Here is a 17041-nt window from a genome sequence, read left to right as displayed (position 1 = left end):
TGGTCAAAAGTGAGCATTTTTAGAATACAGGTTTAGCCTGGGTTTAACCTCAAAATCTGCATTTCTTTTGACCTGCAGAGAATGGAATTCTTGCTAAGTGCATCTCCTTGTTGTTTTCCTTTGGAAAATAAATCCTCACTTTTATGTTTTTCCTTCTGTCTTCATTGACCGCCTATTCTTGCTGTTCTTAGCAAAACCCTAGCACCTATCGGCGATCAGTGCCTATTGATTGCTATAATTTTCTGCTGGCACGCCGCACATGTCAGATACTACAGTAACCAGTCTATGAATGTTGACCTCAGCAGCAAACATTCATCTAGTGGATGTAAATGAAATTACTGCTTTACTCTGGCCTCTCTGCGAGCTGTGGTTGGTTTGTGTAGGAGTGTCTGTTATGTGACTTATGGTTAAGGAGAATCTCTAAACATCTGAACTCAAGTTAGATTACCGCAGGGGATTGAATGGTTTCCATCCTGTCACGCCTGTTAAAAAGCAGCCAATTTTACAGCATGAACTGCAGTGATTATTAAGCTTTAGGTGGTGGATTATAGAGCTGTGGTGTTGTATTGAAAGGCCTGAACATACAAGAGGAACCCCCTGCTGCACGCATAGCTACAAAGTAAGCCTAGGCAACAAGGAATATGAGTTTTTGTGTGGGTGTATAAACTGTATCTGAAGCCTTGTGAATGTGCATTTTTAAATCCACTTGTTTGACTGCCCAGCGTGTGTTTTGTGTTGTGTGTATGTGTGTGTGCATGCGTGTTTGTGCGTATGGGTCTGTCAGACTGTGTCCTGAGGTAAAATCATCTCCTCTCTGCTGTCTGGGTCCCCAAGAGGCTTGTTAAGCTGCTAGGCCCTCCTGGAGCCAGCGCAGAGAGAGGCAGACATGACTGCAGTGCTGGAAAATGAAGCTAGACGCACCATTACCCCCAGTGCCAGTATATTTGTTTTGCAGCATGATGTAACCACCTCAGCTTTATGCACATGAAATGAAGGACATATGCCACACTTCCAGCATATAGTCAGGACCAAGAAACCTTGTCTGTGATGTAGCATTTGGAAATATATACTGGCATTAGGAAATTACCTTACAACCCTGAACCAATAAAAGCAAATCTTTAAGTTCAGCATTTCTCGAGTGTAATCAAGCTTTTTTTGGGAAAAAAAAGTTGTCTGAATAACTAGTCATCACGAAATCAACCCCTTCATTATTTATTTAGTCAGTTTTACAAGTTTAATAATAATAGTATTGTTTTTATAGCTTTGACTACACTAACAGGTATGCAGTTCTGTATTATCTTGACAGCTAAAATTTAATGAGAGAGAAAGAAATACGGAGAACCTGAGTTTTAAAACAACATTTTAAATGCCATGAGGTGCAATCATAACGTTTTTTGACTACACAACACCTGACTTAAATTTGGCTAATTGCTCTTAGGGCAGTGCTTGCCCACTTCCACTACAGCTGCTGACCACTCGCACTCTGGACCTCCTTTAGCGTGTTAAAACCTGGGGCGTCAAACTTGAATTTTTATTTTTGGGAAAAGACAGTCACAGGGAGGCATATCTGATATATAGGGCAGCTGATGAGCAAAGGTATTTTTTGGCTACAATACTGTGTTTTTCAAAGCACCCAATAGAAAATAACTCAGTCCTTTGGGTAGAACTCCATATTGACCGTTTGACCCTGGGGGATGAAATAACAGTGCATGTCTTAATAAGCACGCTCCCAGCTGTGCTTTTAATCTTATGCACCAGATATCCGGCTTTTCTAGTAAAGAAGTCTGCTGTTTGGTCTCATGGTTGTAGCAGGAGAACCAGCGCTGATCACCAGTGATGATCCCTGACGTGACAGGTGGGTTAGTTTTACCCAGACGTTGATGTCTGTTGTGTTGTGCGCAAGTTGTAGATCCATGATGAAATCCCTGACAGAGAAGTGAAAAGTGTTTAATAGGGGACTTTCACAGGGAGATCTGAAAATAGCAGGGTAAAATGGTAAATGCCTGTATTTATATAGCGCTTTTCTAGTCCCTAAGGACCCCAAAGCGCTTTACACATCCAGTCATCCACCCATACATTCACACACTGGTGATTGTACATTGTAGCCACAGCCACCCTGAGGTGCACTGACAGAGGCGAGGCTGCCAGACACTGGCGCCACCGGGCCCTCTGACCACCACCAGTAGGCAACGGGTGAAGTGTCTCGCCCAGGGACACAACGACCGAGACTGTCCAAGCCGGGGCTCGAACCGGCAGCCTTCCAATTACAAGGCGAACTCCCAACTCTTGAGCCACGATCACCCCGAAAGCATCAACGTTATACATGGTGCAGTGCTGCCCAAGAAGATGACCTTGAATTGGAGAACAGGCAAATCATTTTAATTAATTTATATTTTTGTTTTTTTGGTGGGGGGGAGGTGTCAATAGCAAGTTTATTCCCTTTGCACTCAGAGTTACATGAGAAGATTCATACCACATGCTACATGCTTTACCACATGCTTTATTTAAACAGCAGAACCAAGCTCAACGGGGCCATCATCTGCCATGGCTGAATGGGGGGTTAAGGGGGGGAAAGCTGCTTTTGCTTTGCCCAAATCAACTTTCACCACCTGTAAAACTTGCGGAGATTTCTTGGCCAGGACTATTTGCCAGTCAACATGCAAAGACTCCAGGAAGTCACTTATCCCAGCCAAGAAACAATACAGTACATAACCCCCTGCTGAACTGTTGTTTTAACATGGAGGTTTTTCACTACCTAGGATTGCTGCTGATCACAAGCTGTTTCCTTTGGACAAAGCAGTGATAGCAGTTTTCTTAGTGCTGCTCAGCAAACCAACATGACAGCCTTATGAATCTTTTTTTTAACTAATAAATGAATGAAGCAATGAAATTTCCAAGATTTCCTTAAAGTTTTTTTTATGGGCTATAATTACAAATAAATTTTATAATACACAGCACAACAAGGAGATTTCCTTATAAAAGTTCTCTCTCCCCCCCCCCCCCCCCCCCCAAAAATAAATAAATAAATAAAATTGAACAATAGTTCTTTAATAATCACCTGACCTTAAAGGTGAGTCGTAAGTAACAGGAGGATTTTTTCTATTGGTTGAAATAACTTCCTGATTACCATTGCAGTCCAGATCCAGCTGCTGAATTTGCATGAATCAGACAGCTGAGGTAGTTAGTCATTCCTGAGGGAACAACAGTTTGTCTGCTTGGCTTGAGCGCAAAGCCCACAGGAGACGCATAGAGAGACGGTAACAGGTGTTGCTGTGATGCATGCAGAGCTGCTTCATGGTGAGCTTACCTGCCGACGTTCCTTCTCGCACACTCGCAAACACAAGCACGCCGGCGTGAAAACTCACACAAGATCTCCAGATGGCTGTCATACAGGATCAGTGCATCAGTCCCCTGGTTGCTATTGTGAGGGCATAAAGGGGGGGGGGGGGGAGACAGCTTGTGATTTGTTCACGAGCCAGTGACCAGGCCGAGTTGTCCCACTGATTGCATGTAGTGGAGTGATAAGGCTGCTATGGCGATTGTCTCTGAGCAAGGAGAAAGCGTACATGAAGCGATCTGCTGCTTTTGGTTTCACACGCAGGTAAAAGCCTCACAGGACCTATTTGGCTACTGTCTGGAGTAACTCATCTTAATCCAGGTTCACACTTCAACCAGACTCGCAGTTGGCAAACAGATACAGACCAGATGAAGCCATGATTTGCGCTGTCTCTTCTCAATCTCTTTCAAGTGAAAATCTGGAACGTCCTCTTTGGAAAACGTCTGCTGAGACTACACTCTCTCTGCACTGTCCAACAGAGCCTTTGCCTTTGTTTCCATTGTTTTCCCAACATTAAAATACACCTCTTGTCATATCCAAGTCAGCTCTCGTTGCCACGCAAGGTGCAAATTGTAATTTTTTTTATATTATAGCATTTCCCAAATTGTTCATCCTGGCTGTCTTTATATTAGCATTTATGGCAGTGGGATCACATATGCTGTATCTCTGAAAACCCGGTGGCTAGATGACAAGGCTGATTAAGCCATTAAAGTCCTTGATATGTATATAGCATAATCTGGCCTGTCTGCAAATAAGAAGGCAGGGAGCTGGTTGCAAATGTTTTATCAAAAGCTGCTAGTTAGCTCAATCAAAGCAGCTGCTGGGAAGCATCAGCCTTAATTCGGCTTTATGAGAAATAGAGAGATGCTTTCTATCTCTCTTTCTCACTCTTTCTCTTGTTCTGTTTCTTTCTCTCTCAGGGGTGGAGAGATTCATTTCTGTCATCTGAAGAGATGAGGAGTGATCTGCCACGGCCCATGTTCCTCCCAGCCTCAGGTCCTTTCATGTTCTCGGCTTAATTTGAGCTGAACCAATGTTTATCATTCTGCAGCAACTGGGCCGAGTGGCTGGGAGGGAGGACAGTTTTGCTCCTGATCCATTTTTTTTTCTTTGCAAAGATTGTTGTTTTTCTTGTAGACTGCATTACTCTTTTCCCTCTGGGTTAGATTAGTGCCGCTCTAATCTAGTCAGATAATGTTTTTATCAGCATCTGCATTTTATTCATGTTGTGCAACATGATGGCACTTTATGGTGGAATAATTAGGAATATAATTTATCCTTATTAGATGCAAAACAAAAGTAGTACTGCAGACACAGAAGCAGAATTGTTCTTTCTAGTTTCTGATTGCATTTGCTCATAACTGTTATAGTGAATCTGTTTAGTGTGAACTTTGAACTGGATTGAGCACTTGAGGAAAAATAACGTGAGTCATGTAACTAGCTGTTTGGGTGTTCTTACCAGCTTTACTGATTCAGAGAAGCTTAGAGTCACCAGTTAAGAAAACTATATTTTTGGTGATCTTTTATTTAACTGATTATTCAATGAAGCTTATTTTGTGGCCATTTTCTTTAAACTAGAACCCGATCGATACAGCTTGAATGAAAGGTTTAAAAATATATCTGTTGGCTGATTCATAATGAATGAATCAATGAATTTATAGCATTGAGGATTGAGGACTGCCATCCCAGGAATGGTGTCAAAATCGTTTCTTATATTTTATTGCCAGTTTATTGCCAGTTGATTACTCTAAATTAATTTTGAACTTAGAATATGTTTCCTTTTAGACTACAGCTGTGGCATGCTTTCAAGTAGTACAGTATATATGCTATATAGTTTCTCACTTAGTACATTAATTGAACAGGATAGTCCATATTTATTACCCATTATCCAGTTCAGGGTTAAGATAAGATAAGATAAGATAACCTTTATTAGTCCCACACGTGGGAAATTTGTTTTGTCACAGCAGGAAGTGGACAGTGCAAGGCTGTTGTAGCGAGGCTGGAGCCTGTCAGTGGATTTATATTTGTTAAATGTTGAATTTACACTGTAGGTACATCGCAGACATCTCTGAAATCCTACATGGTAGCATGCACCTCCCTGGAAATGTAAGTACATGTTGCTTCGACTGGCCTGTTCAGTACCGTCGATTCATTCTGTGCATTTCCAAGTAATTTTTTGCTGCAGTTTTTGAATTTGTCAGTGAGAGAACAGGAATGATTATCTCAATATAAGGACTCAAATATGTCCTGGAGAAGGATTGCAGAAATTGCAATTATTGGAATGTACGTAAGGGAATGACCCCCCAAAAAAGAGTGGAGGACCCAGGAGGGAAAAGCATCTTATTTGTTCCTATTGTGGCTGGTACCACATATAAAACACTGTGACACAACCATGAGGTAATTAACAGATTAAAAACCACACAAAGTCCTGAATGCCGGTAATGGTGTCGTGAACTGTTGGTGCTATAGGCTCGACAAAGATTTACCGCAGAAGTCTCTTTTAGCTAGCACTGGCATCACTTGCAGCACTGACAACACATCCACTGGCTGAAAATTGCTGTAATTCTTATGTCCTTCTCCTTTTGCTTTATAGCTAAAATTTTAATCACTAAGGGTAAGAAATCTGTTGCATTATATTTCTTTATAGGTGTTTTATCAGGATTACGTGCAGCTGCTTGTCTAAGACACTGATGAATGAGTAGTCTAGCTTATCTTGGGAGATGAAACATAGATTGCGGCTATTCTTAAATAAAAAGTGCCAGAAGACGTACTGACCTTTATACACTATGCATTAACACTACAGAAAATAAATAACGTTCGCCTTCTATAGCGTTCAGCGCATACGAATATTGCCACCCTTCCCCCACATCTCTGCTTTTAACTACAAAAAGCGCTCTTTCATTTAGCCGAACTCCAAATCATTTTTCACCAACGACTTAGAGAAAAATTACATTTTCTCTCCTTTCCTCTCTCTCTTGCTCTCTCCTTCCCTCCCTCTTCTTTCACTCAGCTGCAGCTCCAAAATGCAAGCGGGCTGTCGTCTCTCCCTTCTGTCTGCCCCATCTGTGATGCAGTATGGGCCACTGGCTTGATAATGATAGGCAGGCGGAGCGTGGGGCTGTGCACAAGGCAAAGATGGAAAATACCAACCTGCTAAAATGGAAGACAAAACTCTAATCAGTTGCTTCACCAAGTCTACTTGAGGTCTTGCCCTGTAGCGGCTCTCTCTCTGCCCTGCGTTCCTCCCATCCTTGAAATCTGTAACATGCTGAGCCGTGCACTGCAGAGATGCGAGGTGGTAAAGAGGCAGAGGACAGCGTCTTGATAACACAGCAGATGTAAACCCTCTGAAAGCCATCAGACCAGAATTGGTACCATGTGTTTTTCTTTCCTCATCGCCCCTCCTTCCTGCCTGCACTTGTGTTTGAGTGAGAAAAGGCCCAGAGGCTCATTAAAACTTTAATATACTGTACAATCACAGTAATTGAGTAGAATTTTCAAGTTCTTCCAGTCATGGTTTTAATTTATGAAGTCCCTATGAAAGTTTAATGGATCAGCAGTTGTAGAGTCGCAGCTATCTAAATCATTCTGCAGCTATCTCTGCCTGCACTGCCTGCCAAGTCCCGCCGTTAGCGTCCTGTGCCCTAGAAAGATGGCCAGATTGCTCCAAAGGCACGACTGTTGCTGGACGTCTGTTCAACACATTGTACCTAGAGATCTTTCACAGAGCCGCATGACTGGCTGTGAGCTAGCAAGCCGAGGTTTTGGCATTAATTTTGATGCCGTTCACCACATATCCAGTGTTTAAATTTGGAGTTTCCCTTTATTGTATTATTCATACAAGCAAACACAGGATCCCTGTTGCTTGATGAGTGCAGTGTAGTATGCTCACTTAATTATGGAGCAACTCTCGTGAGAGAAAGGCTTGTCAGGGAAAATGCACAAGATGAATTTGCTACCACAGCTTCTTTTGCTAATAGATTGCGGGAGATATGATAAGCCACGTCCTTGTTTCGTTGTAAGCAACACCAGTCCGACCGTACTTGAGATGTTTATTATTGTTATTAATATTTTGTCAGGAAGCGGGAACTGAGTGACACACAGCCCTGAAAGGGGCTTATTAAAAGAAGTTATTGTCTGCGATCGCCGCAGAGAGATACAACACAGTGATTAATGGTGTGTTTTACAGTTGACAAAAAGGCGCAGGGAGACTCAGACCTGAGAGTACAGGACTGAGAAATCACTGCACGGAAATTGCTAGGTATGGGTTACCTCTAATAAAAGAAAGCATTCTTCAGATGTGCGACATCATGCGCTGCACAGAGCTGCAGGCAGAAACAAAACTGTTCTGATTTCTTCTTTGTTTGACCTACTTAATGCTCTCTGATTCAGATGTTCCATAATTAAAAATTCTCTTGTTGTTTTTTTGGTTTTGTTTAGATATTTTATCACTATTGCATCATTTAAGCCTGGAGTCGAAAACAAGGCGGTTCTAGCATTTGGCTCTGCGGTTTGACAGGTAGTGGGACAACATAAAGAGACACAGCATTATAGCAGTTTCTTGTTAGTCTTAAACTGGAATAAATTTAGCCCGTCTCAGTCACGCTGTCTCAGTGTCTTAGCTTCAGAAGCATCCAGATGATGTCACTAGAGACTTGCAGCAAAAGGTATTCCTTTAAACCCGAGGTGTCTATTTCATTGATGGGTAAAACGCAGAACAGAAACAATCCTATAGACATTTAGATGTGACAAACTATTCGGTATAGTCCAGTCATCTTCCCGTCCTTTCCTTTCTTGTCCTATTTCACATTATCTGTTTTCGAGGTAAAGTCAAAACTGGCAGCCTCTCACTTTATCGGCCTTTTTTCCTATCAGACACTTATCAAAGCTCCTTTCTTCTCCTCCTGCCACTGTTTGCATTGCTCTTATCACAGCAAGTAAACACTGGCAGTTATCTCGCTGATGGTGACATCTCATAAGCCACATCTGCTCTGCTGCGCATCTGGTGTGCAGTAGCAAAGTGTAAGTTCTGTGAGTGGATAAAAATGACGCGCACAGATGATATTGTGATGGCTCACATTGACCAGAATGCCTGCTGACAAACTGATAGATATAGTGGCTTAGTACCATGTAATAATGCACTAATTCAGTTCACATGTATTTAGATTTCTGCTACACACCTGTAATGTTCTTTCAGTGCCTTGTGCACAGTTGAGATACTATTATGTTGACACACCAGCCTACTGCAGTAGGTGTCTCTAGGATCATGCATTACAAGGACCATATAGACACTACTCATCGTAGTATAAATCAGTCATGACGAAAACAATCATTAGAACACGGCTGATTATAGGCATTCATATATGTCAACTTGCCCAGTGGTTTCCTGTCGTTTTCTACCAGTCACTAAATAAAATGTGGCCCACAGTAGTACTTGTGTGACTGGACACTGTAACCATCTCCTCCCCCTCTCTTAAGGGAAATACACCATGTCAATCCCCAACCTCCTCTGTCCCTTTGGGAAGATCCATTAATGCCCAGAGGGATACCGGCTGCAAGCCAATGGAGAGGTGAGCGGTAAACACTCGAGCTTTACTCTCTATAAACACATCCAGAGGTATCAGCAGTATGTTGGCTGTGTATACTATCTAGTTCAAGTGATGTCACAAGGGGCAGTGGATTTAAGCAGGTTTTAGTTTGATGCTAATCCCCTTGTGGCAAACGCAGTGGACAAGAAGACTACGCCTGCCAATGGCGTGCATCAACCCCCAGTGGATTAGTTCGCCTTGTCCCCTCCTCCATTCTGCTGCCATTGTCCAGCATGTGTTTTTTAACCCCAATTTCTCACCCTCAGTCTTAGCTTGGAAAGTAACCGTGATACCCAGCACAAGCATGACCTCTGCAGTAGAATGGAGCAGAGCTGCAACCTAAAGGTGTGTTAATTTTCTGTGTGTTTGTATTCTTTCTGTGTTTTTATCATGTTGGGCCTCTCTCCCCACAGATTTCTCATGTTTCCAGGACTGAATTATTTAAATAGGTTGCCAGCAGGGAGCTACATGATAGCATAGACTGAGAAGTGAGGGGAAGGGAGGGGGGCTTTCGGTTGCACATCAGGTAAAAGGGTACCTCCTGCTTCACCTTTCCTTTTTTCCTCTCTGTTCCTCTCTTTTGATTGGGGCTGAGTGTAACTGGAGAGTTGAAATACAACACCTGGCTCTATTTTCCGCCTTTATAGCTGCCCTCTTTATTGTCTTCACTGATGCCTAACTCAAGTGAACAGTCGTATTTTGGTGGCTGTCTGAGCCAGCGTGGTCCTGAATGGAGTGAAGGCCAGAACGATAGGGCTGCAAGTCGCTGTCACTACTGCGGTAACATTGCAGGGTGTAGAAATTCTTCTGCACTGTGTGGGGAAGACGGAGACGTTTGGTTTCACGGTCACCTAGATCTTGGGGAAAAACGGGATCCAGTCCTCCACTCCTCTCTATACAGACAGATCCAGCAGGACCAGCATGGGCAGCCACCACTGAAGAAAACCTCTGTACCTGACCTAAGCAGCAGTCTCTACCTCAAGGAGCTAATGGCAGGCCGGGCCTCAGCACCACCTCAGGATTATTACCTCACTGACGCCACCTTATCTGGTCATCCACCTAAGGAGTCTGGGTTTTACAGGGATAACCAGCACTTGCTCACCAGATCAGCCTTGCATTATGGGCCCAGCGTTGGGGGGGTTAGGTCTTCCTGGGATCAAGGACAAGCAAGAGCCACACCCTCTTTACTGGCCTCTGCTTCTACACCTACACCCGCGCCTCTTCCTCCTCCCCCTCCTCCCCCGCCTCCTCCGCCACCACCTCCCCCTCCGCTTCATGAGCTGAGCCGTTTGTACAGGGAAACTCTGGGATCTAAGATGATCCCAGACGTCCAGCGTATTGGTGGCAGCTCTCCCGCTACTGCGATCTTCGGGGCTCAGCCCCCGCTTCCTGTTTACGCTGCTGAACCGCTGTCTGCTCGTCAAACTTACAACAGTATCAACAGCTTGCGCCTGGATCCCCTTCAGCCAGCTGCCACCAGTTCATTGGTGGATCCAGCTTCTCAGGGAATGGACGCAGCTTTCCCCAGGGCTTACGGAGCTGTAGCCTCCCAGAGGCTGCCTTATGATCCAAACTATGACCCCAGCTCAGCCATGGTGGCTGCCACAGCTGGAATGGTCTCCACCTTGCCTCCTCACCAACCCAGTGCTGCAGACCCTAAGAAGATGGTGGACCCTGCTTTCTTGGCTTTCTTAAGAGGGGAAGGCTTGGCTGAAAGCACAATTACACTTCTGCTGCAACATGGCTTTGATTCCCTTTCCACACTGGGGATGATGGAGGACCATGATGTTAGGTCTGTGGCCCCTAATTTGGCCCAGGCCCGTGTTCTGTCACGAGTGGTGCTCAGTTGCAAGACAGTTGGGACGGCAACACGTGCCCGATCTAATAGCTTCAGCCATCGCAATGACCTCTACGTGCAGCCCCAGGGTTTGACTATGGACCCCAACCTGATGCAGCAACCTCCCACCACTGTCCAGACAGTTTCCCCTAGAATGGGAGAATTTCTGGGTAGAAGACCGAGCAGCGCACCCTCCCAACATCTCCTGGAAACCACCACCTACCCAGGAGCACGGCCGCTGGCACCTGGAGCTTTTCCAGTCAGCCCTGGAGGATATAGCAGTGCTGTGACTCAGGGAAGACCCTTCTCCATGTATAATGCCCACACTGGTCTTGCCATGTCTGCTCTCGGAAACCAGCCTCCACCTGCTCCAGGCACCCCTGGAGCTGCACCTAAAACCTTCTCTGGCTCCTATTCCCCGATGGAACTGATGAAGAGAGCCCCCAACTTTCCCCCAGCATCACCTGTAGGAGCAGCAAGCCCCCTTCACAGCCCACAACTTCTCCGCAAGGGGATCAATGCTGCTCCTGAGAGTACCATAGTTCCCGTCAGCTCTGCCACCACTCTTCAAGCGCAAAACCTTAACAACAACAAGATGGTGGGACGCCGCACCGGTCCACCTGTCATAGTCTCAACCATGGTCACTACGCCTGACACAAGTAATGTCCAACCTCACTTTTCTCATTAATTTATGCAAACCTTCCATCCTTATTGCTGAATAACCTTTTTTTTTTGTAAGTTGGTAATAATTTTCTTCTGTATATTAGTTCTACATATTTTGACATGGATTTTGGCATACTAGGAAAAAAATCACACTGACAGTGTTTTTGAATGGAGGAGTAGCATGCAAGATGCATCTGACAAGTTAAGTAGCTATGCTCGGAGGGGTCTTCTTTTTTGAATTACGCAGCTATTTATACATGTATTGCAAGAGAGTTGTGTCATTTGCCAGAGGGGATCCTGTCTCATCATCAAGTTGAAATATTTCTTTTGAGCAGCACTGCTTTTATTGAGGTCAACATTTTTTCCATCTATTTCTTTTTAAAATTGTTGGTCAGAATTATTTTCAGGCACGAATGTGCTTTTGGAGTGGTTTGCAGCTCCGTTTTGCTTTTCAAGGTTGCCTGCACTTGATTTGGTGAAGTTAGAAAGCACATTTTAAACACTTTTGATTATTTAAGTGTAAGATATTAGACAGAGTGAGTTAAGTGACAGAATTGCATCAATGTTAAGCTTGTCTTATATGTAAAAGTTTATTTCCTTGATACAGAGCTACTGTCATTCTATTTTACGCTGCACTCTCTCCTAATCTGGGGCTTAACCGCCTCAAATCCAATTACACTAATTGGATGTATATTTGCGTCGACTATAGGAGGTAACTGTTTTTATAGACTCCACGCTTCCACTCAAATCCTGCTTCCAGTGCAGCGCAACTAAAAGAGTGTTTCTTTTGTTATAAACTCAAATTTAACTAATATATTGAGTTTATTAAGTAAATGTCCACTGATCTGCATTGTACACGTTTTCCAGCATGCTCCAAGAAGCAGTATACAGTTTAGATTGTAAAATCACTGCTAATAAACAGCAGTTGATGTTCATTTCGAAATTTCATTATAGCTTTTTTCATAGTGACAGAGCCATTAAGGAAATAACTACTAAATTAATATGTTTTTGGAGCTTTCCTAAGTGTGCTTTTATATTTAGATCTGCGGAAATACAGTTATTAATGGGCCTCAAACAAGGCTAACACAAGTAGTGAGGTAGCGTTTTATGTCCAGATACTGCAAGTGAATTCTCCAATGAGGCATCATCTCAGCTTATTTTGATTTCTCCTTCTAACTAGTTGATATATTTCCCGGCTGATGAGAGCTGATGAGCTTAGGGAGGAATTAAATCTTTTAACCTTGTTTTCAGCCGTGTAACCCTGTATCTTGCCGGCCTCTCTAATGGGTTCGTGGGCCGCTGCACTTGTTATAGAGTAATGACTTTTATGAAGTGGCTTCCCTTCATGTGTTGTCAAGGAAATAAGAAGCGAGGTGTGAGAATCAGAAGAGGGAGAAGGAGATGTGGGGGAGGCAGGAGGGTTCCTCTCGCAGTTTCGCGGAAATGTACGCGTCTCTCCAAGGTCACGGCGACGGCCGAACGTACCCATAACACTTTTAGCAAACAAACTCATTTGCATGGCGCTGACATTTGTTGCTTCACTAACTTCATCTGATAATGGGCGGCCCTTGCTGCTGATCGGAAAGCGTACTTCTTAATTGTGTGTTGCCAGGCAACATAGGTTTCAGTGGTAATCAGAGGCAGATAATCTTCACATTTAAGGAAACAGGAAAGTGGAGCTCCGCATTCAGTGTTACACATTTAGTTTTTTTTAAACTTGTTACTTTTTTGCAGAGATAATTGAGTGAAAACAATAAGACGGTGTAGGCCATTTCTTTTACCCACCCGCTCCCCCTGAGCAGTGTACATCTCAAGAAATTGCTAGTCACTTTTCTGCAGAGGCGCTTGTATATCTGTGAAGAGCCTCTCGCATTACATGCATGGCGTTTTATGTTAAAACATGCATATTGATGAAAAGTTGACACGTAATTCCTTTTACACGTCCTGAATAAATCCTCCCAATACGAAGCACTGTCCTTTTCATCGTCTCACATTAAAGTGGACGTTTACACATAGCGTGAAGGCATCTACATTATCGTACCATTAAATTCAAATTTATTCTCCAAGGAGAGTTGTAAAAACAAAGACGTGAGCAGAAGTGAAATCGGTGCTTTCTTAAAATATTTAAGTAGATGTAGGTGCAGGTGGGAGGGCCCTGCCTCCTCTCCGCTGGGCGCTGTCTTGGTTGGCTAAAGCTGTAAGTAGTGTTAATAATGGCATTAAACGGTTGAGTCAAGCTCTGTTGCACCATTTCCTTCAACCTTAAGTAGGGAGAGGGCCTCGAAGCACTTGCATTGGCCATGGAGTTGTCCGTCAGTGGCATCCCACAGAGCGGCACAGGTGGGTGAAACTTTCAGTGTCACGTGAAGCAGAAGAGCCATTTCCCTGGCTGTATGTGCGATTGGCTTGTAGCCTGAATTGTGTGCGTGCTCAGTAGATTAACAAAGGTGGACACTTGCACATGGTTTCCTTGTGGAGATAATCCGCAGAACATCTTCAGCTGTACTTTTCTGGGCTGGAGAATTAGCAGGCAGTGTGGGGAGGAGACGGGGTATATTTTGGGAGCAGAGCTTGTAACTTACAGGGAGGAGTGAGACCAGAACTTGGCAGCAGCGCCTCATAGCCATATGGGATGTGTCAGTTGATGTGTTTACCTGAATAAGTCTGTTCTCTTGGTGACACACTCGGTGCCCAGGTTGTAGTCAAAACACAGCAGATCACCTTTTTTTTTTGCCTCTGAGAGGAAACCATTGCTGTTTGTGGCTGACAGTTATGCAACCTTCCAGTGCATGGTTCCCATGGGGGGCCTGAATGGGATTTTAATTTCCCTGCCTGTGTTTGGAAGGACATTCACGAAGATGCATGCCTAATGTGCACTCAGCTGTCCTTGGCTAAACTGCTTTGTGTTCAGGTGTCTGACGTTGATTTCACTGTGCACTCGTACATGTTTTTCCCCCTAGCTAGGTGGAAAGAAACAACTCCCTGTGTGTCATTTTGGCCCTAGACTAGTACTTGCAAATGCTTTAGCAACAAGGTAGCGTCTGTCTTCCTGCGTAGCCACTCTGGTTTTGATTCTATGGGAGCAAAGCGCTTTGATTTATAGCTAACATGGTCACACATGCATAACTCCAGATATTCATGCATTACGATATATGGCTGTGTGTGTGCGCGCTGGTGGAACAATGAACGAGGTTGGCACAATCCACCATGCTGCCACACATGCACACAGACAACAGATGCCCGTCTCTCAACAGCAGGAAGTGCTCATTTTCATCAGGATGGCTGAATGTGATGAAGCTGACAGCAGGACACAGAGACAAGACCTTAAGTTTCCTCTATTTGTCTCTCTCTTCCTTTTACTAGCACTATCTACTATACATATAAAGTGCCGTCAGGAAGTGTTGCAGTAGAATTGTTTTAGCTCTGCTTTAAAAAAAATATCAGCTAACTTAAAAACTAGGCACATCACGAGCTACTGGAGCACAGCTGAAAACGTCTGTTTTTCTGATGTGTATGTGTATGTGCAAACATGTATGATCCAGGCTCCGTTTTCTTTAAATTCAAATGCCCTGCGGTGTTAAGGCAACACAAAAATAACTTTCCTAATACTTCCTGGCTGAACTGCATGTTTACCCTTTCCTTACTTGTTCTTAATGCAATTATGGGTTACACATTATTATTGTGGAGGGCTAATAGCTTAAGGGAGGAATAGGCGCAGAATTAGAGAGGTGGAAGCCTGCTGTCCACATGTATGTGTTTGTGCATGCTACTATACAAGCATCACGTGTTGCTGACAGTGTGTCATCCTCGCTAATCCCACTGATATGAATGAAGGGAGACAGACAAGAAGGTTCAGCTCACACATCGTCGGTACGGAGTTATTATGTGGAGCTGTAATAAGCATCTATATGTGCTTTTGTATTAACGCCTTATAATCACGCACATGCAAAACCCTCACTACTTTAAAGCTGCAGAGCAATTTATTCAGTGCTAACTCTTCGTTTTTTCCCTTTTTTGTTCACATAAAAGAGTAAATGTGTAGTAATTGTAGCCTTTGTGCTTATTACCTGTAATTTTATTGAAAATAATTGTGCAACAAACTGAATGAACTCATAACATTTGGACAATTTGTTCTGTAGTAAGTAAAACACATGATCGGTGGTAATCGGTAAGAAACGTTCCTACCCCGTGTGCTTCACAGTAACTTTGGGATTCTTAGACACTTGCCTGTTTGCAGTCTCTCTGTCATGTATCTCCAGTTTCCTTTAAAACCTGGTAGATGTTACATGAACTGTCTGCTGCTCCATCTCCATTAAAAATCCGTATTGTTTGTATCCCCGAGGAAATACGACAAATCTATTTTTCCACTTCAGTATTTATTTCAGAGAGAAAAAAAAATTGAAGGAAAAAAAAAGTGTTTTCGAGCCCCATCCTCACTCACCCCTCCCTCTGTGTTTTCTCATGGTTGATCTTTCCAAACCATCGGTTGCGTTCACAGAGGGATTAATGGTTTCTGCAAAGCCAGCCAACCCGTGGAGGGAATGGAGCCTTCGAGCGAATGAGGAACAGCTGGTCTCCCCCTGCTTGTGACAGCTTGAGTGTTTGAGTGTGTGTTTGTGCGTATATGTGCGATAGTTGCAGCTGACCTCTGCGCAGGGTCAGAGGTGTTCCTGCTCCGAAATAACACAAAGTTTATGTTGCCGCTCTTCTGCATTGCTGATAAATGCCAGTCAGTACTGACAATGGGCCTATTTAAGTATTACGGGTTTGCAACACAAGTTTTTGTTTATACTCTGCAATTACCCTGTAATTACCCTTCAAGTTTGTGTGTTTTTCATTATTGAGAGAATTTTCTGTTATTTTGTGGTGATCAATTTGCTGTCGTCCTCAGTGCTAAAGGTAACTGCGATGGTGCGATGCATACAGTGTGAGTATGTGCGGGGGGTTTTCTCCAGCTTTTGTGGGTCTTCGTCTGATGACTTGTTATGATTGGTGGGAAGAATAATTTGGCTATTTCGAGAGACTGCATTGTCATGTTTATTCTACTAGTCTCCCCATCCCATGGCAGTTTTGTTTACAGGATAGCAACGGCGTGCGCTTGCTGCTCGTGCTGCAAGAATGGCAGCGCTTTGATATAATCTCCCCAATTATCTGTCGTCAATTCCGCTGTATATTATTCCTCTCTCCACAGCAGCTGGGGAGGAGACTGGTTTTGTGCTTGTCACAGAGGAACAGCTGCATCCACTAAAGCAGACAACTACCTCTGCATACCTCCCCAGTTATTCTCTCCTTTTTTCTTTTTTTTCTTTTTTTATCCCTCCCCCTCTTTCTCTCTCACTCAGTGGTGGGCAGGTCACCCTGAATTATTCATCAGTGTGAAATGAAAAAGCTCATGGATATTGAATATCCCCTCTGAAGTGGTGGCCAACATTGTGTTTTTTTTTCTCCTCTTCTTCGATTTTTTTTTTTTTTGCAACTGAAAAGAGTAAAGAGAGGCAGATCTCATTGCCAGGGTATTTCAAAGGTTAACCGATTGCTTTACCTCGTGCACATATTTACTTCTTTCATGGTCTGTGGTCAGGGAGGAGGGAGGAGGAGAGACACTGAGAAATACAG

The 17041-nt window shown here is 43.7% G+C and overlaps 1 protein-coding gene across 5 annotated transcripts in view; it reads left to right on the top strand.

The window, feature by feature from the left end:
* Positions 1-17041, top strand: part of LOC308391075 (C-terminal-binding protein 2) — a 94718-nt gene that overhangs the window by 41086 nt on the left and 36591 nt on the right. For 2 of the 5 annotated variants that reach the window (XM_080873516.1, XM_080873517.1), the window contains exon 1: positions 9579-11421. The exons of the other annotated variants lie outside the window; for them this stretch is intronic. In XM_080873516.1, coding sequence (XP_080729642.1) covers positions 9597-11421 — 1825 coding nt within the window. In that variant the 5' untranslated portion in view covers positions 9579-9596. Of the gene's footprint in view, positions 1-9578; positions 11422-17041 lie in introns of those variants that run through there. 5 annotated transcript variants of the gene reach the window in all.

Source organism: Rhamphochromis sp. 'chilingali', assembly GCF_963969265.1.
Source record: "Rhamphochromis sp. 'chilingali' genome assembly, chromosome: 22".
In the NCBI taxonomy this organism is placed as follows: Eukaryota; Metazoa; Chordata; class Actinopteri; order Cichliformes; family Cichlidae; genus Rhamphochromis; species Rhamphochromis sp. 'chilingali'.
This window is presented reverse-complemented; position numbering and strand designations above follow the sequence as displayed.